General features: G+C 33.7%; 1 protein-coding gene across 3 annotated transcripts in view; it reads left to right on the forward strand.

Annotated features, from left to right (window-relative positions):
* The window catches only part of LOC129806222 (uncharacterized), an 88,385-nt gene that overhangs the window by 42,359 nt on the left and 23,586 nt on the right, over positions 1 to 22,440 (forward strand). For all 3 annotated transcript variants that reach the window (XM_055854646.1, XM_055854647.1, XM_055854648.1), the window contains exons 4-8: positions 3,108 to 3,894; positions 7,894 to 7,995; positions 8,074 to 8,200; positions 11,778 to 11,874; positions 19,623 to 19,755. In XM_055854646.1, the coding sequence (XP_055710621.1) occupies positions 3,108 to 3,894; positions 7,894 to 7,995; positions 8,074 to 8,200; positions 11,778 to 11,874; positions 19,623 to 19,755 (1,246 nt within the window). The remainder of the gene's footprint in view (positions 1 to 3,107; positions 3,895 to 7,893; positions 7,996 to 8,073; positions 8,201 to 11,777; positions 11,875 to 19,622; positions 19,756 to 22,440) is intronic.

Raw genomic sequence — 22,440 nt, forward strand, 5'->3', positions numbered from 1 at the left:
TGAATTGCCAGAAATCTCAAATATGTGACTTCTGACAATGTCACTTGAGCTAAAATGGCAATGTCACGGCTACAAAATCTCATTTTCGAAAAAGCTCTCCAAAGATTCGAACCCAATTTGTCATATGGCATTGTCAGGGCGTTACAGAATTCCCCTCCAGGGTGTAGCGGTTCCGCAAGGACCCGCCCCCACTGTAATCTAATCTAGTAATCTAGCAAATGTGTCACTTAAGACAGGTACCTGCTGAATATGAGAGAGTTTCATGACGTTTCACGAGGTAATCAATTTGGAGAAAGATTTCGAAACTCGACGAAACCAGAGAAACCCTTTACTGTCTCATACAACTTAACAACGAAACGTAATTGAACTTAATGAAGATACCGCAAGCTTCAGAAAGCTTTTTGTGTTGCTTTACTTACATAGTCTTTATAAATTTTACGGGATATCTGAGAAACAAGAATCCCTTGTCACTAGGATATACGAATGAGTCACCCCTTGGATGTATGAAAAGAAACTGAAATACGCTACTTCTGGCTTATGCGGAAGAGCTTCTGGGGGGGCCAAGCTTCGAGAGTGGGAAACAGAGAGTTATTTTTGGTTCTGTGGGTTCGATTTTATTGCTTCACGTTCAATCTATAATTCCGAACGCATGTGAACACGCACATAATTCACACTACCAAGACCCTTTTTCACCATTTTCCATCCCTCCGACCAAGCTACTATTTTTCCACCCATTGAGCTTCTGGCGAGCCTGAAAGCTCCAATTCCCTGGCTAAAGAATGGGGGAGATGTGAAAGGCTTTCTCGCCCAAATACAATTCTATTCATTCGGTAAATAAGAGCAAATGGACATTCTATAAAATGTGGCCAAGAGCCATTGTCATGTTGCCGTCTTGCCGAAAGACTGTTGGGGGTGGAATCGAATTCATCGATTTTTCCACTGTTTAGGGTCGAGGTACTTCTCATTGCAATTTTAACTCAAAATTTGGACATATCTTAAAATATCCCTTCAATAAAATAAACCACGCCCCTAGTAGAACAATTACGAACAATGAAAATTTCTCAGGAAAGAAGAACATCTTTTTGTGGTACGATTATTTTTGTCAAAATTGATGAAAATTTAAAATAATTTATATTCTTTGATACAAATTTTACAGTGGGCGTGGCTTAATTATTTATGCGTGGAATATTAGTAACTCAACTCAGGACAAGGGGGAGATATTAGGGTGAAAATGTGTACACCACTTCCAGACACTTCTACTATTTGTATGGAAAAAACCCTTTACACTTCCAGTATTTCGAGATACTACCGAAAATGATCCAATACTTCCAGCACTTCTTGCACTCCCATGCACTTCTCATACTTAGGCGTCAATAGTTTATTTAATCTGATGAAAAATGATGCCATAGGAAAATCTTTTTTAACACTGAGTATGCAAAGATATCGATTCTTTTTGTGGTTAACTACTAAAGGGGCGTGGCCTAAAATTATTTTTTAATTGAGCTTACTTATGGTGGTCAATTTGACATTATTGGATAACAGACTAGAAAAGTCGACTTTTAGTTGAAAATACGAGCATTTTTAATTAAAAACAAAAACAATATCTCGAACAAACTAGTGAGAATAATGGTGCTTTTCCAATAAAAAATGAAAAAGAGGAAATTTTTCTCTTGAATATTTATTCACTGAGAGAAATCCGAAAAAGGTAAAATAACATTCCGGAAATGTTAATTTTACCCTGCAGTATTGATCCGAAATCGGTGTAAATATTATGCTTTTTAGAGAGAGGTATTAAGGGTAAAAGTTACCCTTTTCATGTTATTTTTACCCTTGAAAAGGTGTAAAATTAACATTAAAAATGTTGATGTATTTTTACACCTAAAAAGTGTTAAATTTATGAGGAAAGAAAGTTAATCGCACCCCCTTTTTTCTCAGTGTTAGTACATGGCTGTGCTTATGTGCTTCTGCGTTCTCGACTTTTCTGTGTATTGGTTCCTGTCACGACTGTTTTCCCAGTTGTAATTGTGTTCCAAAACCAGTAGTGACAGATACTATCAGAAAGAAAAGTCGATTAAGCAGAAGCACATGAAAACAGTCATGTACTAAAAAAAATGTTCAGTAGAAAATATTTCCTTTTTCATTAAAACAGCAACATAAGTTCCTCAAAGCTCTAAGAAAGTTTACTTTTACATTTAAGTTTAAATAAATTGATATAAAACAATCCCTAAGTAGGGTAAAATGAGGTAATTTGGAACCATTTACAATTTGGGACATTTGAGATTTTCTTACTGTTCTAGAAACCCAAACGAAAGAAAAGCTGTTGCCTTTCTTAATCGTTTCTTTTCTATTTCGCGGTCTTTGTTTTTTCTTTGCTTGATCACACTTGCACATTAAAATTTTAATGTGATTCACATTAATTGTCGCTTGTGAGCGTCCAAATATGTTATTTGTGTCTTTGAGTCACTTAATATTTGGAGTTTTTTTTTAAATTTATTGATCAAGAAGTGGACTTGGCCTGCAAAAATAAGTCTAAACTTTCCTAAAGCATAAATATTTTTCACATTAAAAAATTAAAGTGAAAAGCGCATTAATTTTTCGCATTAATGCTATAAATCAATTTATATCAAATTTTGAGGGCCAAGTCTACCTTTTTATCAACAAATAGATGAAATTTTGAATATAAAATGATTCAAACACACAAATTACACATTTGGACTCTCACCAGCGACAATTAATGTGAATCATATTAAAATTTTAATGTGCAAGTGCGATAACACAGTAAAACAGTGAGAAAATCTCAAATGTCCCAAATTGTAATGTAAATGGTTCCAAATTACCTCATTTTACCCTACCTAATTTTCTATGCTTAAGTAAGCCGAGTTATAAATTTTCTTTTGCTAAATGTATTTCAAGATAGCATAATAGGTTCCTTGACCCTATAAACATCCTCAGAGACTAGAAAAGAGTATTTGAGGATGTGGTTCTGCCAGAGTATCAGAAACTGTCCGTATTTATCAATAGAACATGAGTTAGCTAAGATTCTTAACTTTTACAATCTCAGATTTTGAAATGAATTTAAGTATTGGGTGCTTTTTGTTCACTTTCAGAATACTCTCTTTGCGGACGTGGATATAATCCCTCCACCACCACCACCATTGAGGAGAAACCCTTCCTTCACCCGCCACTACCCAGCAACACTAAAGACTACGGTAAGCCCTCCCTCGAGCAATGCCGAAGACATCAAGAAGGGCGACTGCAGTGTCTCCCTCCTGAATTGCGCCACTGCCAACATCAGCTACGAGCTGAAGACCACAAAGCCTGACATCTGCAATTTCGGGGGATCCGGTGTCACGAGGTCAGTGTCCACCAGCCAATTAGGCTTCATCGATAATCCTGCCTTTGAGCCAAGTGGGCTGGATGACAAAGGTTGCCAGCATTTCGAGGAATCTGCAGTAGACACGACATTCCAGAAGGATGACGCCACAGTCTTCTTCTACCATCATGAACCGCCTCCACATGCCCCAAATTTCGACACCCTCGACTGTCCGGCAAAGTTCAATACCATCGGCCCACACAGTGGAGAAGCTTATAAACTGAAACCTCCAATAGATCGGCATCATTCCAGCAGCTGCAATTTGAGTTTTGGCCATCCACATGATGGATGCTACTTCTCAAATTCCCTGACCAACTTTACACTTCTGCCTCCTGGTCATCACAGGCCCTACACTCACTTTCTGGCCAGCAATATGGACACTTCCAATGCCATTGGTGGGTCGTACACCTCAACTCTGAGCTCAGGAACGCTGGGGAAGCATCAACATTCGGGATCAATGCCCTGGAGACACAGACAGTGCTCCAGCAGAGCATCCAGTAGCTCAGGCACGAGTTCCACAAGTAAGAAATTTTAACAAATTCTAGTATATTGAATCTTTAGTACATGCATGTTCTAAAACAGTGTAATCTTAAAAAAAATTAAAGAGAGTAACAAGACCAATCCTTAATTGGAAACGTTACACACAAATTCAAATCTGCTGAATTTTTAGTACATACATGTTCTAAAACATTGTAATGTTTAATGAAATGTTATAGCAAATTCGTATGTGTTAAATATTTTGCACATGCATGTACTAAAATAACGAAAACTCAAATAAAATTAATTATTCAAAATTCCACAGATTAGCAACGGCAATATAAATTGAAAATATTAGAGCGTATTTGAATATAGTTAGTTTTAGTACATGCATGGTATGTACTAAAAAGTGAAAACATGAAAATACCAAATGTTTAATAGAACTCCTCAAATTTCAATCAAAGAAACAATTTTCATAATCTACCAAAAAAATGACATTCAATCGATTGGGAGGGAAATTTCCCAATTAATTTACTTTAGTATTCAATCAAATAGCAAGTCTCCCTGCCAGGGAGATTTTAATTGGCCTCTGGAGAATATCAGCAGCATTTCCAGACCAGAGGATCTCTGCGGAATTTCCCCAGACACTCATGCGGATGACAATAAATCATTCGCCTCAGAATCGATATGGTCGATTGCCTGCTCATCTCACACCCTCACACTTTCTCTTCATTTCCATCATGTCGCACCTTGCCCATCCTTATAAGGCTCCCTGATACTCACTCCCAATCTCTCAGTATGATTAGTGCAATTATGTTGCTTACACATCGTCTACTGACGTTCTCAAAATATCCCTGCGGTTTTTCGCCTCAAAATCCTTTGACGGAGTTTGAAAAGTTCTTCAAGAAAACAATGAAAAGCCTTTGTAAAACCCCCTACATTCTATGCGATAGTTAATTGGAAAGTTTTTGACAGGACACACCCGGCATGTTTCGTGGTTGTCAGATGGAATTTGATAGCGCTAGTGAAAGTTTTTCGAGTTGGATTTTTTTTAAACATCAAGCAGCTAGTGTATACTCAGTAAATTGTACAGCAGTAAAAATAAATTATTAAAAATGCTAAATTATTGAATCTGTGATTCTCTATTAAATGTATTTCCTTATATTATGTGCTCATCTAATATCTTACATTTCAATTTACTTGTACTAAATATTTATTACATGTTCTAGAAGTAAATTCAAATATTCTAAATATTTAGTACAAGCATCAGGGGCCCATCAAGCCTAATAAAAAGTGAAGCTATTTTTCACTTCTCCTTGTAAAAATTTTGCAGATATCGCACCGCGACTTAAACAAATTTACTCGTAGTTCTTATACAATTTTGGCGAACATTATAAAATCTATATTTTTAGATAGCTTTTAATGCAAGATTTCGAAATATATCAGCCTGATAAGTCAATTCTCTTTAGGAAAAAACTTGCCAATAGTCTTCAGTGCCCCTATGCAAAAACGTATGGAAAAATGAAATGTCGAGAGGCCCCTGACAAGCATATTTTAATAAGGGTGGGGACTCAAATAATCCAAAGATCGTATGCGTTCGCAGTGCGAATTATATAGTATTATTTCAATGAAAAATGGGTATGTTTTTTAGTACAAGACTGTTTTCACGTGGTTCTGCATTATCGACTCTACTTTGATTTGATTCCTGTTACGACGGTTTTCGCCGGACCTTGACGTAACAAGAACCACACAAAGAAATGCCGATAATGCAATAGAACCTTAGAACAGTCATGTGCTAAAAAAAATGTTCAAGAGAAAGATTGCTCCGTTTCATTTCTCAATGCAATAGCACCATTATTCTGTAACTATAAACATTTGTGGAAATTTTCTGAATCTTGGAGAAATATCTTGGTATTATTTTTAAATTTTTAGAAGATAAAAATTTTTCCAATATAATCCTTTAATAACTTTAATTTGAACATTGGCAGATGAATACAGAATTGAATTTTTTGTACAAAGACCTATAAAAATGTACTTCAAGTAAAATTATCTGTAGATATTGAGAGAAAACTTCAAGGTTTCTAAACTAATTATTTTAGTACACATGTACTTCATGTACTAAATTAGTCTTAGCTCTTGATTATTTTTCACAATACTGTTCCATGAAATACTCTTAACTTTTTTTAATCACCAATTTTAAAGGAAACTGAAATTTTATTATTTTGGTTTGCATCAGTCCTAGATATTTGGAAAAAATGTTAGCTATTTGTTTTAGTACAAATTTCTATAAAATTTGTTATAAATCTTGGAAATTTTGCGGAATGAGACGGAGTTTAAAATTTAGTACAAACAAATAATAATACATACCAATCATTGAATGATAGAAACATTATAATCTATGTGAAATCTTTTGAATAAATTAAAGAAACACTTTTCAGTACAAGAAATTTCGTTTTTAAGGATTTTTAAAATATCTTCCGGGCAAGGCGGAATGGATTACAAAAAAATTCGTGAGAAAATTTAGTAAATGTTAGTTAAATATGTCTTTACAAGGCAACGTAATCGTTGTTTTAGAATTGCGTAATTTTCTATGAGTAAAACAAATTTTATAATTTAGTATATACATACATGTACTAATTCAATTTACGAGAAATATTAGAAAATTTATTTTTTAAGCTACCTTTTGTAGCCCAAAAAAATGAGAATAACATGTTTTAGTACAGGTCCACGCATTCGATATTTTAAATTTTCAAAAATTTTCGTCAAAGTAACTTGGTAAATTGAAATATTTTACAATTATTTTGAATCAACGTGAACTCATTATTACAATTAGTTTAAATACTCAACAATTTAAAAATAATTCTAGCTAAACGTTTTAGTACAAGGCAGTAAAACGTATTTTAAAATTTAGTACATGAATGTACTAGCTCTTCATATGAGAAATATAAGAAAATTTATTTTTTTGTCATAAAAAAATTAGCAAGTTCGTTATTATAATTTGCTTTATATATAAGCTGACTTTACAAATTTAAATGAGATGTCTTAGTACAGGTCAGCGCATTCGATATTTTAGAGTTTTAAAAATTTCGTCAAAGTAGTTTGAATTTGAAATATTTTTTTATTTATTTAGAATGAAAATTTATTGACTATAACAATTAGTTTACGTCTCGAAAATGTAAAGAAAAATGTTAGCAAAACACTTTAGTACAACTCAGCATCGTTCACACATTTAAGACAGTGCAGAAATTAAAACGAAATTTAACTTCTAAATTATTTCATTTCTATTTTTTCCAAGATTTTTCAATGTAATAGCCCCATAATGCCCTACTTATCTCGTTCAATGACAAACTTTCCGTGAAATTTAAATATTTACAAATTTAGTGTAATTTACCAAAAGAAAAACTGTCCATATATATTTTATATCGACCCACATCACATGAGATTTGCTTGAAAAGTATAAAAAAAAAGAAAGAAAAAGAAATAAGAAAAACGACTGGAAGGAGACGAAAAGTCCGCAGACATCCTCTGAATTTAGCTAAAGAAAAATGAGAGACAAATAATATGAAGATGTTAGATAAGAAAGTTTTGGCTTCTTTAAAGTTTCTCACACAGTTTTTCCTCCCACACTTCCAAGTATATATTTTTCATGAGGGAAACGAGAAGGATTTTCCGGTCTATTTTCACATACACGAACAATCCCACCCCCAACTGACTGGGTTGGAGTAAAATAATCCTCCCCTCAATAGATGGAAGTCCATCAATTTTAGCTGAAAGCACATGAAGACTTTAGGGGATGGGCATGGAAAAAAAAATCCAGAGACATTGAAGGACGATGGGGAGAAAAGTTTGCAGTGAAGTTTGATTTTTCCCACGAGAAGGACAACATGAACAATTCATGCGTATTTTATGGGCAGTGGCGAACGAGTCTCAATGAAATTGAAGGCTTAAGATGAGGGAAAACCATGACCAATGTTTCGAAAAATGCCACTTGGGTGTCAACAGAATAATAGATCCATGTCATCCATTTGCACATTTTCTTCCAGGATGGGATGTACCCTCAAGACATTGGCTGGCTGTTACATCGATCCTACTAATTGCCGGAGCTGCTGGAGTAGCTGTTCCACTTGCCCTTCGTGTCACAGCAGGTGAGATGATCATCAGTATTCCACTCAGGAAACTTTACCAACTTTCAAGCATATATTCTTCTGCTTTGGAATTTTCAGGAGCACCCCTTGAAGAGCGCTTAGAGGCAGCCACACAACTCCTCGAGGCTGTGCCTTTAATCGACGGGCATAATGATCTTCCTTGGAATATCCGGAAGTTTCTGCATAATCAGCTAAACGACTTCCAGTAAGTACTCTGAAACACTTTGAAAGAAAATAATCAATAATTACGTCAAATGTTGAGGAGGGAACTTCTCTAGGAAATCGAGAAAGTCTAATTTATAGAGTATACCACTGAAATGCAGAAGTAGATATCTCTTACTGCTTGGCCCTTGCAATATAAGGGTAACCCCACTGCCTAATGACGACTCAAACTATTGAAAAAATGAGCAACTCATTTTTTCAATATGTTTTTAAAGAATTTCCCAAACGCATCCTCGAATGGATCAGCAATTGTCATAAAGACTAAGTTACGACAATTGCAGAACCAAGCGACAATTTACAGAGCAATTGAATGATGGTGCTAGTCTAATGATAAATGAAAAGGGAAAATAATTCCTGAAAATTTTGTTTAGTACATGGCTGTTCTAAAGTGCCTCTCAAGTGAAATCTGAAGCCCGTAATTCTTATCTAAAAAAAATTATCTAAACAAATTTTCAATTTTAATAAGTGTATTTAGTTAAACTAAGGTCTTTGACAGACCTGAGGATTAACCGAGAAAAGGCTTAGCGTATTTGGTAAAAAGTTCCGATTTCACGATTTTCTTCGGGTTTCCTTAGGTCCTTGATACACTTAGGACTTAAGCCGAGAAACGGCATAGCGTAATCATATTCGAGCTAATAGTTAAACCACTATTCTATCAGCTTCTACTAAGCCATCTCTCGGCTTAAGTCCTAAATGTGTCAAGGACCTAAGAAAACCCGAAGAAAATCGTGAAATCGGAACTTTTTACCAAAGTTTTTGAAAAAAGATACAATTATGAGACAAAATTTTGTCTCTAACATACAGTTAAAAAAATAGAAAAAAAGATTTTCAAAAATTCTTTTTAGTTCAACTAGAAGGCAATTCATTGCTGAAGAGATTGAGCCTTTATTCAATTCATTCGGTCAATAAGTTTTCGCCAATTCGAAGAAATTCTCAAAATGCGAAGTTCTTAACAGTTCCGTATCACATAGTCCGTTAATATTCTCTATTTAAATTCAGTGTTCGAACAAAGTTCGAAAATTCATCGACCATATCGTCGAAATCAGTTGATGCTAAGAAAAATCAAAACAAAGGAATTTTCACTCATACAACTCGTGTGAAAACTTTTGAAATATATTTAAAATGAGTCTAGGCATTAGTGAAATTAAAGTTTTGTATAAAATACATGTGAATAATACGAACTACATTGCTCTTGATGACCTCAAAATATTTCTCGCCTTCGACATTTTACTTACACTAGAGGGCGCTGTACTCAGTGAGTGATGGATTCGAAAACAATAAAGGCGTCGATTGACTTTTCCATTGCTTCTTCGAAAAACGATGAAAAGAGCAAATATGCCTCTTTGTAAGAGGCTCTAAAATTTTTTTTGTACTTTTCTCCAAAAATCTTTAAAAGGCTCATTTAGTAGCTTTAGAATAGAGCTTTTAAGAAAAAAAAGTTGAAGGTGATATAGAAATAAGGTCATGAAATATTAAAATTTTATACAGAATTGCAAAACATTGGGTCACTTTTGTCGGGCACTGTAATTACGGTGAAAGCAACTGAATGTCAGAAAAAAATATTTTCACTGTGATAAAACGTAATATAATGCACCGCCTCTGCCCAAAAAGCTCTGGTAGCATGGAAGAAACATTCACACTACGAGGAAGGTACTCCTAGGCGGTCTATAGACTTAGCAGATTCTTCCATCACGGAACAGAGCGGAAATAAACATGATGAAATTTTAATAAAAAGTTATCCGATACGATTAATAATACCGGTCTTAAGCCCACTATGAAAAAAAATATATTGTTATATGGACAAATGGATTTTGTTAAAATTTTGTTAAAAGGATGGTGTTTACCAGGTTGACAATTTTTTTCTTACATTTTAGCCCTAAGAGCTTTCGATTCCAAAAAAAAACTAAATATTCTTATGACATGAAATAAACATTATTATCTATCTATCTATCTAAAATCCCCCGACCCATCTGACCCGATTAAAAACTTAATTTTCAAATGGCCATATATCCTGTTCTAATCGTCAGAATTTGATCAAAATTAGGGTGTTTTGAAAAACTCTCGTGAAATTTTACAATTCTCTGAACACCCAAATGTATCCGATTTATTCGAAGATCCGATTAATCGATAAATCGATTTCCGAAATTTCTATGTCGAATTTTTTCTTTTCGAGCAAATTTAATTATAGTTTTTCTCTTTCGATTTTACCACATAAAAAAAAAATACTTTTTCATATGATATTTTTATACTGTTGCATAATTCCGCTACTTGTGTGTCTTGGATAATATGCCATAGTACCATTGAGAGCAGTTTTCGTCAAAAAAATCACATTTTTATAGAATCTTGACGTTTCCACATACAGCAAAGCAGACGATTTCCTTAAAAAAAGCTCTTTTTGACGACAATGCTCCCAATAGAGGCTCTTTGATAAAATACTCCTACCATTTGTTAAGTGTTTCAGTTAAAATGAAAATTAAGCGCACTTCCTAGTTTTCCTGTTTTATTTTCTTTTATCGTTAATTTCTTAAATTTATAAAATTTATAAATATTTAACTTATAATTATTTATCAATTTTTGAAAAAATAAAGTTTTTCGAAAATATTTGTTTTGGGAAATAACGGATAAACGGTAAGAGATATCGACTTCTGACTTTCGGAGCCCTACAAATAAAGCAATACGCCCTGTAAAAATTTACAAAAAGTTTCGAAAATCAGGCATTTCTTATATCCTATTTTATAATATCCTTGAATTCAGTTAAGTTAAGAAAGGTTGAGTAAAAAATCTTAATAAAGGAACATTGTAATAAAAAAGAAACTTGTTTTATATATACGTTAAAATGCTCTGCCTCCACTGGGACTTAAACTAAGAACCATCCCCTATCTAGGCGACTGCTCGGGACTATCTGGATGTCACTCATTCTTATTATAACCAATAACAAAATACTTTTGTGTTTATAAATCAAGTTGAACGTATGTTCAAAACACTCAAATTAATTATTTTATTTAGTTTGAATTGAATTCAATTTACCGTTTTTTCTAATGGGTCGTCATAGTAAGACGGCGGCAGTCGTAATCGAATTATATTGTACAATGTTTGTGGGAAATTATTCAACTTTCATTTTAGGTCGCCTATTCAATTTTTAGCAAAAGAGGTTAATCCATTTGTATTTTGAACGAACAATTCTTAAGATCACCAAAAAAAAGAGAAACTAGAAGTACTTTCAATTGAAGTATTTAAGCAATTTTGAAAATATGATGAAATACTTTCTATGTTATAAAAATATCAAGAACTTTTGGCTTACATTCCCCATATATTAATCCCGCGATGGGAATTTAAACCAGAAAAATTCCAAAACGTCTCTCTTTAAATTTCTCCCCCGATAAAGTCTTTGAACGAGACATAATCTTTCTTGTGAAATTGCTGCTAAAGTTCCAGGAAGTTCTCCTTTTATTTTTCATTCCCTGAATTCCTCTTTGCTTCCCTTTAAAGTTCTTTTAAAGGATTTTCCTGCACTCATTCTCTACTTCTCTCTATCGTCTTCGATTTTTGTCTATTTGCAGCTTCGATGAGGATCTACGGAATGTAATGCCTTGGGCCAAAAGCACTTGGAGTCACACGGATCTACCTCGATTGCGAAAAGGACGTGTCTCTGCACAGGTTTGTGGATCAATTTAGAATACTTTTTTTAATTATAGAACTGATTAATCATTTGATATATTGACGATATCCATACGATACTATTATAGGGGGAGGTGGGGCTACTTTGAGCTCTGGGGCTACATTAATGTGCGATTTTTTTGCATATTCATAAAATAAGCTGGACCTTACCATAATTTAATTTAGATCCAGAACAGTTTAATCTATTCTAAATTACATTAGGTTAAAGCTAAGTTTCCTTTAGAAATATACAATAGGTGTCAGAAGTTTGTTGCCTCATGTATTTTGAGTAACTTTTCAAATGAGGCAACAAAGTTTTGACGTATGAAAAATGAACAACTTTTGGAAAACAATATTTTTTATTACTAAATAAAATGAAATATTTTTTTACACTGAGAGAATTCCGAAAAACTTAAAATAACATTCCAGAAATGTTAATTTTACCCTGCAGTATTGATCCGAAATCGGTGTAAATATGACCCTTTTTAGGTGTATTGGGGGTTAAAGTTACTCTTTTTTCATGTTGATTTTACCCTCAAAAGGTGTAAAATTAACATTAAAAAATGTTGATATATTTTTACACCTGAAGAAAGATTACCCAGAAAAGCTATGCAAGCCATTGTGAGGAGACCTCGGCCTCGAGGCAGACCTAGGACAAGGTGGCTGAATCAAATTCAGAATCTTGCCTTGGAACGCCTCGGGATCGAACCCGAACATCTTCCTGAAGTGGCGGAGGACCGACAGGCGTGGGCTGCTAGATTGGATGTCATGGGCCCGCGACCCCAATAGGGATAAGCGGTTGAAAATGAATGAATGAATGAATGAATGAATGAATATTTTTACACCTAAAAAGTGTTAAAGTTATGACGAAAAAAAGTTAATCGCACCCTCTTTTTTTCTCAGTGTAGAAATACACAAACAAGATCTACGGATTACAAGCAATTCATTTGCAAAAAGAAAAAAATTAAAAAATAATTTTGTCTATCATTTTTTGCACCTGGTTTCCCGAACATACATGAGGCAACAAACTTTTGGAACATACGGTACGAAAAAATCGTATATCAATGTAACCCCACAGCGCAAAGTAGCTCACTTCCCGTAAAACGACTTTGAATAGTTTTTATGGTGTACTTAACATGCTTCTCTGTCGCATTGACACGAAATCGTCGTACGTACTCTCAGTAAAGAAGCTCCACTTTTCAATTTTTATTCTCTTTTAGAATATTTTTTGAGAGTACTTTTTTGCTCAAAACTTCTTAATACTGTTCGTTTTATCTAATTTGTATAGAAACTTGTGTAAATTTTAGGTATTTCCAAAGATTTTTACATTGAAATAATTTAAAAAAAAATGAAACAGAAACTCTATTAAGAAAGCACAGTTGGAGAAACGTTGTTTTACCAAGATAGAATAATATACAGAATAGAATGGTCGATATATAGTTATACGTTTCATGAAAATGCAGTGCATTATCTCTCATTTTTCGCGTGTTGTTGGGGTGTCTGTTGTGTATGTGAAAGGGGAGAAAGAGGAATCGACACAAATTTACAATTTAAACTAACAAGTGGATTAATTACCGAGGATTATTTTCATGATGATATTGTATGAGATACACGAGAGCTTCTAGCCCAGTAACACGAGAAGGTGATTTTGTGCATCACTGAATCGACTTTATGAGGAAAATTTTCTCCCAATCCCCTCCTCTCCCGGAAAATTATGCTTTCACACTGATAACGAATTCATTTGTCCCATGAATGAGAAAGTGTACGAGAGATTTGTACAAAAGGTTCACAGAAGCAGAACAAATGACTGACAATGATATCAAATGGAGCTTTTGCGGAGCTTAAGGGTCTGCCTCTGTAAAGCTTCTTCTGAAATCCAGGTGGTGAACTTAAAATGCTCTTCTCTCATGCACAGAATTCTGAGAAAAACAACAAAAAAAGCATCTTCCGAGAATGCCCAATAGACTGTGAAGAAACATCAATTTCTCATTCCAACTTTATGGAAAAAAAAACTATGAAAATTCTGTGGGAAGAGACCACTTTTCATGCTCTGTCATCGAGACAGGTGCTATAAAAAAAAAAGCTGTGAAAATGAAGAATTCACTGAATATTGATGTCATCAGCATTTGAATTCATTCATTTTTCTGCTCTACCATTTCCCTATTAAGTTATTCATGGAAGTCATTTTTCTTCCATACCCTTTTCGAGTTGTTCAGAAGAAAATTCGGAAAATTCCAAATACCCTGGATTGCGAATAATTTGAAGATGGTAAAGCAAGTATTCTAAATATTTAGTCATATTTTATTGTGAGAAATAAAAGCACTCAGAAGAAAATTTAGAAACTCGTAAAGAATTCAAGAGTTGGGGGAAGTGGGGTAGTTTCTTTTTAGGAGGAAAAATTATTATTTAGTTATTAGACTGTATATTTTCAAACAGTTAACACCCAAGAAACACAAACGGCACCTAGTCAGTTTGAATATGGCTCATATTTATTTATCAAATAGTTACGAAAAAAGAGTTTAGCAGCGTGAAACTGCCCCACCCTCCCCTATAAACGGTTATAACGGTCAGGATTCTTGCCTCACATTTTCTCTCATTAATTACCTAATTATTTACTTTGTTTCAACTAGTTGGTATAACCATAGACTGTTTAACCCTTTAAGGACGATTGGAACACCGGTGTCCCGGTGTACCGGTGAAAAGAAAATAATTTTTCCTGACCTAAAGTTATTTTTTTCTTATGTTTATACGTAATTACAAAGCAGAAGGTTGAAGGAATCTAGGATATTTCTTGCAAGTCTCCACCTATTTGCTATACAGTAAATTTTTAAGCTCAAAAATTACGAACACGCCCCTGGCAAGTTGCCTGAAATTTGAAGTCACTTTCACAAACTTCGATTTAAATTTATATGAGAATTATTTTACACTAGCGAGCGTTACACTAAATAACAAAAAAAATGAGAAGTTTTTCCGTTTTATAAGATACGTTTCCGTATGTAGGGATAAATATACTAAATTTTTGTTTAAATAATTTTTTTCCTTGGAACACTGTGAGTTAAGTCCGAGATCAATTTAGGAATTGGCTTCAAATAGCTCCATATAAAAAAATTAACTTGCCACATGCTTATTACGAATTTTTAAATTCTCATTATTTCAATCGGTAACTAAAATAATTTCACTAGAGTCGTCCGTTGAATTCAAAATGCAGTTTTTACTCAAAACATACCGAAGACTTCCGAAAGAACTGAAAACGAAATTCTTAATATTTAGTACATGCATGTACTAAATTAAATAAAATTAAATCATTGGGATACATTTTAATGTTTATATGAAATAATGAAAAACACAAGAAATTGATACTACTGTCTAGAATCTAACTCTAAAATAAAATCTTTGTAATGGATTTTTTTGAAATGTTTGTCAAAAATTCGTTTATTTATTTAGGAAATAAAAATCTATAATGAAAATTAAATAAAAGATGGACATTGTATATTTTGAATAGGTTTAGCAATACTTGAATACTAAGTATTTAGGGATATTAATCTAAATTATTATCATTATGGTATAAAACATGTAGTATCGATCTTTGTTTGTACTAAAATTCTGACTTCTGAAATCTTTCAAAATTAGTAGGGGGAAGTACTCTCTCTTCGAACGTTCATGCCTTCGAATAATGTGAATTTCTTTTACTTTTCTAAAGAGAGTGACGCATGATTATCACATATTTATCAATAATTGATAATAAGCTAAATAATATTTAATAGAAATGTGTTAATGTTTTAGGAAAAACAAGAGAAAATTTACAATATTCGAAGGCATGAACGTTCGAAGGGAGAGTACTTTCCCCTACGCATATTTCTTAATTACTTCTCTAAATAATTTTCGAAAAATAAATTGTAAAGTAAGGCTCATGTTATTCTTTGATGCTTTTAGCATTAATTTATCAAACTTTTGCACTGGCTTGGCTTAGTACACTTATGTACTAAACTTTTATTTCATATTTAAAAGTCCTTTCTGAAGTCTTAATAAAAATTCTACAGAATTGCTTCTTTAGATTATCATCTTTATATTTTTACTAAATATAACATCTTTAAAGAAGTTTTGGTGTTTTTTTTAAATGTTTTTTTATTGGTACAAAACAAGTGATACGTAAGATAAAAATGTGTAATGTAAATCGTACTAAAATTAATAATACAGTTTCTATCTGAATAACTAGAATTGGTTTTTCTTACTTTTCTTTTAATTATAGCAATGTTTTATTTATTTTGCATTCTATACGTTGTACTAAAAGATATATTATTAAAAATTGAAACTGTTTTTCATCATGTGTTTCTTCAGCAATCATTAACTAACTGTACTAATAGATCATTTTGGAAAACTTATTTTTAACCTTAGAGAATAAATTTAATAAGTAGTACATTTGTGTACTAGGTACTAACCCAAGTGTACTAAAAGAAATTCCATTATGGTGTGTTCCAATGAAAAATGGAAATGATAATCTTTCTCTTGAACGTTTTTTAGTACATGTGTGTTCTAATATTCTTCTGCGTAGTCGGTTCCTTTCACGACTGTTTGGTAATTTTAGAACACGACGAGGACTGGGAAAAACAGTCTTGATAGGAACAGCCGCAAAAAAAGTCTATAGCGTAGAAACATATGGAAGCAGACATGTACTAAAAAAAATGTTCAAACGAAGGATTCCCCCTTTTCATTTTACCAAACACAATTTGTCACAGTATATCTCTTAAGCTTTGATAATGCAAAACATTTTGATTAAATATAAAGAGTATCTATGAAATTATAAACACTCCTTACAATAAATTTGGAAAGCTTGTTGTGAATTAAATTTTTGATGAACCTCTTAACAGTAGCCTAATTGATTCCTCTTTGTCTGCCAACAAACAATAACCAGCACCAAATGCGAAAAAGTTCCCCATTAGACGCACTATATTATAAAAGCTCATGGAGTATAAATCCTTCAGTATCGAAAGCCTTTTTTCCCAATGAAGCCCTTTCTGTGGTTGTGCTCCTTTTCTTGGGTTTTCCGTTGAAAAGCTTCCCATTCTTCCACTCGTCATCGTTTGGGAAAACAAATGCCGGGGGGTTGTGCGGTTCCAGCGTCTGCATTTTTGTCGCCCGGAAGCGCAGAAAGTGAGGGAGGAAGCTTTCTCTTTGTGGTTTCATGTGCTTGGAATATTGTGTGTATTTCTGGGGGAATTACACATTCCACCCCATTGAGCAGTGAAACATGACTTTACGGGAGGTTGAATGTCTCACCCCATTTCTTCGTCACTCTTTTCAAGGGATCCTGCTTTTGATGTTGATTTGCCACCCTTTGGCTCCAGGACAAACACTTCCTCTGGCCAAAAAGGGATGATCCGTCGAAGCTCGTCAAATGCTTCAACTGACTTTTTTTTCTGTCTTCAGTGTCTTTGGGCGTGAATTCGTTACAGAAGCTCCCAAGGGTATCAATTTTGGCATTGATCGAATGGTCAGCAAAACAAGCTTCTTTTTTGAGCTTTCAGAACTTTTCATCCAATCCCTTCAAGTGCAATGAACCATAGATTTTACTACCAGTAATAGTAGAATTTATTTACACTACTCCACCTTAAGATTATCTTGCTATTAATGTGGAAATATTTGTACAAATTGGGTTATGAAGCCGTTATTCGCAGGTCACAGGAATGACTGGAGGGTTTCCTTGGGCTTTTGCTATCCTCTTACCTCGATATTACGTTATTTTTCCTGATTAATTACATCAGAACTAACCAAAAAATATAACTACAGTCACTCAAAAATCTGTTGACTTATCTCTTGAGCGTTCTTGATGACCTCCTTAATTTTTCCGAAGTAAAAAATACGTCAGTAAAACGTAAGTTTTCGCAATTTGTCGGTAAATTTGATTTTCACCGTGGATAATGTGACTACCGAAATGTTTAATAGTTAACATCGGTCTTACGGACCGGAGGCACGAGTGATTTTGACATCCTCCTGTTCGTAAGCTTCTCTTTAAGGGCAGAAAAACATTGACAGTCAAATGCTCACCGTCACCGTCAAAGCCTCACCGTATTTCGTTGATTGACGCATTTTCATTGCAATTCTTATAAAAATTTTCAATTACCGTGTTACCTAATCTCATACTCGGTGGCACTAGGTGAAAATAATATAAGAAAACGGAAGAGATAAAACGAAAATGCGATAAACGGTGAGCAAAAAAAAACTGTACAGAAAACTGTAGCAAAAAAATACTTTATCTCACCGTTTATCGAATTTTCCTTTTATTTATTCAATTTTTTTATACTATTTTCACTTAGTGCCACCGAGTATGATATAAAGTAATACGGTAATTGAAAATTTTTCTAAGAATTGCAATGAAAATGCGTAAATCAACGAAATACGGTGAGCATTTTACTGTCAATGTGATTCTGCCCTAATACTAATGTTAAAGAACGGTTCTGACCGTTTAGACCGTTGCCAAGTTTCTACACTGGAGAAATCCGAAAAAGTTAAAATAACTCTCCGGAAATGTTAATTTTACCCTGCAGTATTGATCCGGAATCGGTGTAAATATTACCCTTTTTAGGTGTATTGGGGGTTAAATTTACATTTTTTCATGTTAATTTTACCCTTGAAAAGGTGTAAAATAAACATTAAAAAATGTTGATATATTTTTACACCTAAAAAGTGTTAAAGTTATGCAGAAAAACAGTTAATCGCATTTCTGTTTTTTCTAAGTGTAAACAACTCTTCTGAAAAGAGAGTAACAACAAAGTCAATTTGTATTGAAAATCTTGCACTTCAAACTCAGTACTTTGATGATTATACACTGAGAAAAAATGGGGGTGCGATTAACTTCTTCCCTCATTACTTTAACACTTTTTAGGTGTAAAAATATATCAACATTTTTTAATGTTAATTTTACACCTTTTTAAGCGTAAAATTAACATGAAGAAGGGTAACTTTAACCCATTATACACATAATAAGCATAATATTGACGCCGATTTCGGATTTCTCTCAGTGTGAGCACCCTGTCCAAAATTATGAGCCCTTACCCTATTTGATTCATTGTGTATTCTAAATATTTTGAAAAAATTGAAAATTGTATACCTGATCAAGGAGGAAAATCCCTTCGAAACGTGTCGGTCGGCTAGAGAAATTAAAAGGAGAAAGGAGCCAAATGTCAATACCGTGTTTTACTGTCCTTGATAAATATTACTAATTTGACAAATCAAAGGGATCATCGGTGATGATCGAATGAGAGCAGGTTCAGCCTACAATCAAGATTCTTTTCATCCCAAAGCTTTCCTTGCTCTAGGCCCTGCTCTAGGCACCTTCTCCAGGAAATAATTTTTATTCAGAGCTGAACGTCCTGAATTGTACGTTGATCCGACGATCAACGGACAGTCCCTTTGAATGAAAATCAACGGTGCGTGTCGGTTACTTACAATCCAGCAAGTTTGACAGTAATTTGAATGAATGTACGTTCAAGGGGAGTTTTGTTTGACAGTTCTATTCCCTTATCCACAGAAGCTTTCATTTTGAAGTAATTTAAACAGTCAGTTCTTTTGCTAGTGTAATTAATTTAATCATGTAATTTAATATCACTTCGACCAACTGTCTGTTGTCCTTTCCATTTTCACAGGGAATGTGTCTGCAGAATTATTCATGATATTCCCTCCCATTACCAATGTTTTTTTTTCCTTTCGTTTCATTTTGGCAAATCTCCAATGATGTCCTTTTCTTACAGTTTTGGGCAGCTTATGTTCCCTGCGAAGCTCAATATCGGGATGCTGTGCAATTGACATTGGAGCAAATTGATGTGATCAAGAGACTGACAGAGAGATATTCACCTGAGTTGACAACATGTGCTTCTGTGGCAGGTAAGATACTTTGAAGTGTGATAGACCAAAAAGCTTCATCTCCCAAACTTAAAGCTCAAAGGGCCAGGCAAGAAATCCTCAAGTGATAGAGAAGGTTGATTTTGAAACATGTGCAGGCAGAGTCCGGAATTCCAGCAATTTCCTCCACTCTCTAGTTATTCATTAATTAACCACATATGTATTTATTCAGGACTGTGGATGATGATGAAGGTGAGGCTGAGAGGCAGGAAATCTTTCCTCAATTTACCGCCCGATTGTTGAAGCCTTTTCCTCTCTAGCATTCCCACAATATATAACAGATACAGTGGTTGGTCACTAATTTATACGCATTAATGCTCATCTTTGCTAATTACTATGGCTCGATTAAATTTATTGAAGGAGGTACATTGTATATAAATACACATACATTATAAATTTGCTCTAATTGTAGCTTGTCATTAGCCTATTGGATAATTCTATGGATAATTAAGATGTCTAGTAGATTAATTGTTGCCTTGGATGGATAAACTGAGGTTAATATGAATATTTTTGGCAATTCTGGTTCTAAATCTTCTCTATTTTCCCTAATCTTAATTTTTTTTAAAATTAAATCATGTCTCTATTTTGTAGAAATTTGCCAATTTCGTAAAAAGGATCATCTGAACTAGACAAAATATAACAGAAAAAATGAGACCAACTAGAGTTGAATAAAAACTAGATTTTTTAATCAAAAACTCTTGTATAACTCGTAAAATAATAAATGGATTTTGACAAATTTGGAAATTTTGGAAAGGTCTTGAAATCATTTATAATTCCTCTGAATTGTCTTATGGTAGCGAAGACTGGGACAAAAATCGTAAAAAGATGTTAGTATAACGGCATTATCACACTTGCACATTAAAATTTTAATTTAATTCACATTAATTTTCGCTTGTGAGCGTCTAAATATGTTATTTGTGTCTTTGAGTCATTTAATATTTGGGGTTTTTCTATTTATTGATAAAGAAGTGGACTTGGTCTGCAAAAATAAGTTTAAATTTACCTAAAGCATAAATATTTTTCACATTAAAAAATTAAAGAGAAAATCGCATTAATTTTTCGCATTAATGCTATAAATCAATTTATATCAAATTTTGCTGGCCAAGTCAACCTTTTTATCAACAAATAGATCAAATTTTGAATATAAAATGATTTAAATACACAAATTACACATTTGGAATTTCACCAGCGACAATTAATGTGAATCATATTAAAATTTTAATGTGCAAGTGTGATAACACAGTAAGGTTTATAAATATTTTAAAGAATAGAAAGGGAGGTGTTTACTTCGACAAACTTATGGTTTCCTCAATATTCCTTGCAAGGCAAACTATAACATCCCAATATCTAATACCATGCGTGACTAATTTTGCCCCAGTCGCCCCTACTATTCCAATGAAAAAACTATTATATAAAAGAAATTATTTTTAAGTGGAAAAAATAGGTCACGCTGAATAGATTTGGGTTATTTTACTTTCCTGTCCTTATTGCTAGTCGAAATTCACGGAGAGAGCAGTATAGGGGAAACTGGGGCACCACCAAACACCGGGTAGCACCAAACACTAATTTTTATTTCTAAACTACTTGGACTATCTCGACCATTTCTTCAGTGGACAAGCATTCCTATAATACCTATAAATTTCTATAAGTCATGTCTTCTGCAGTCAAATTTCTGATTAAAGAATCGCAGTGTTTGGTGGTACCCTGTGTTTGGTGATGCCCCAGTTTGCCCTATGTAATTCCCCGATTTTCAGTTTTATTTATATTTATTTTATTAGACTCTTTACCCTAAAAGGGCCGAAGTTTTACAGAATTTTGGAAATATGAAATGTCGAATCCTTTGGTGTCACGCTGTTTGTCCGTATGTGGGTCTATGTGTACGGTCGTTACCACGCCTAAAGCTTAAATGGTTAGAGATAGAGATATGGAATCTTTGGAGAACCCCCCATGAGTCGAACCTGGGTCCATTAGAGTGCCTCTCATCTTCCCCTTGAAGTGTCCTTAGACGAAGAAGCCACTGAACGCACTTCTAAAGTAATACACATATCTAGGAGGGAAATTAAACTACTTTTGTGAAGTAAAAAACGATGTGAGGATAACTATATTGATGGGGAAAACAGGAAATCGTCGGGAAATGGGACCTCTCAAGGAAAACTCATCAACTTCTCTCAAAGTTTCGGAGCCTGAGCCAAAAGCTTTCAGAAAAGTTGATGAGTTTTCCTTGAGAGATCCCATTTTCCGACGATTTCCGGTTTTCCCTATCAATAAACTACTTTTATCGGGGAATTCATTAACTGATTAACTCATTCGTGTTTAACTCTTTAGGGTGGAGTAACCACTTATCGCCACTTTTAGGAAAAACTGAAATTAATTTAATTATAATTTTTAAACCCTTATTATAAAGTAACTCAAATTTGACACAAAGTTACTTATATATATTTCAATAGATATATCAAACTAAAAGTTCTGCAATTTAACGGTGGATTACTTAAAAAAATATATTTTTATTCAAAATTAAAAAGTAACCACTTCTCGCCACCTACTTGAAAAGGCCCAAACTCCATTATTTTGGACAATATTATTAAAAACTATATTCAGCGTTGCTTTTTCGTCCTGATATCCTTTTTATTACTCGTATTATATGATTTTTCTTCGATTTAACTATAG

This window comes from Phlebotomus papatasi, chromosome 3 (assembly GCF_024763615.1).
Source record: "Phlebotomus papatasi isolate M1 chromosome 3, Ppap_2.1, whole genome shotgun sequence".
Classification (NCBI taxonomy): Eukaryota; Metazoa; Arthropoda; class Insecta; order Diptera; family Psychodidae; genus Phlebotomus; species Phlebotomus papatasi.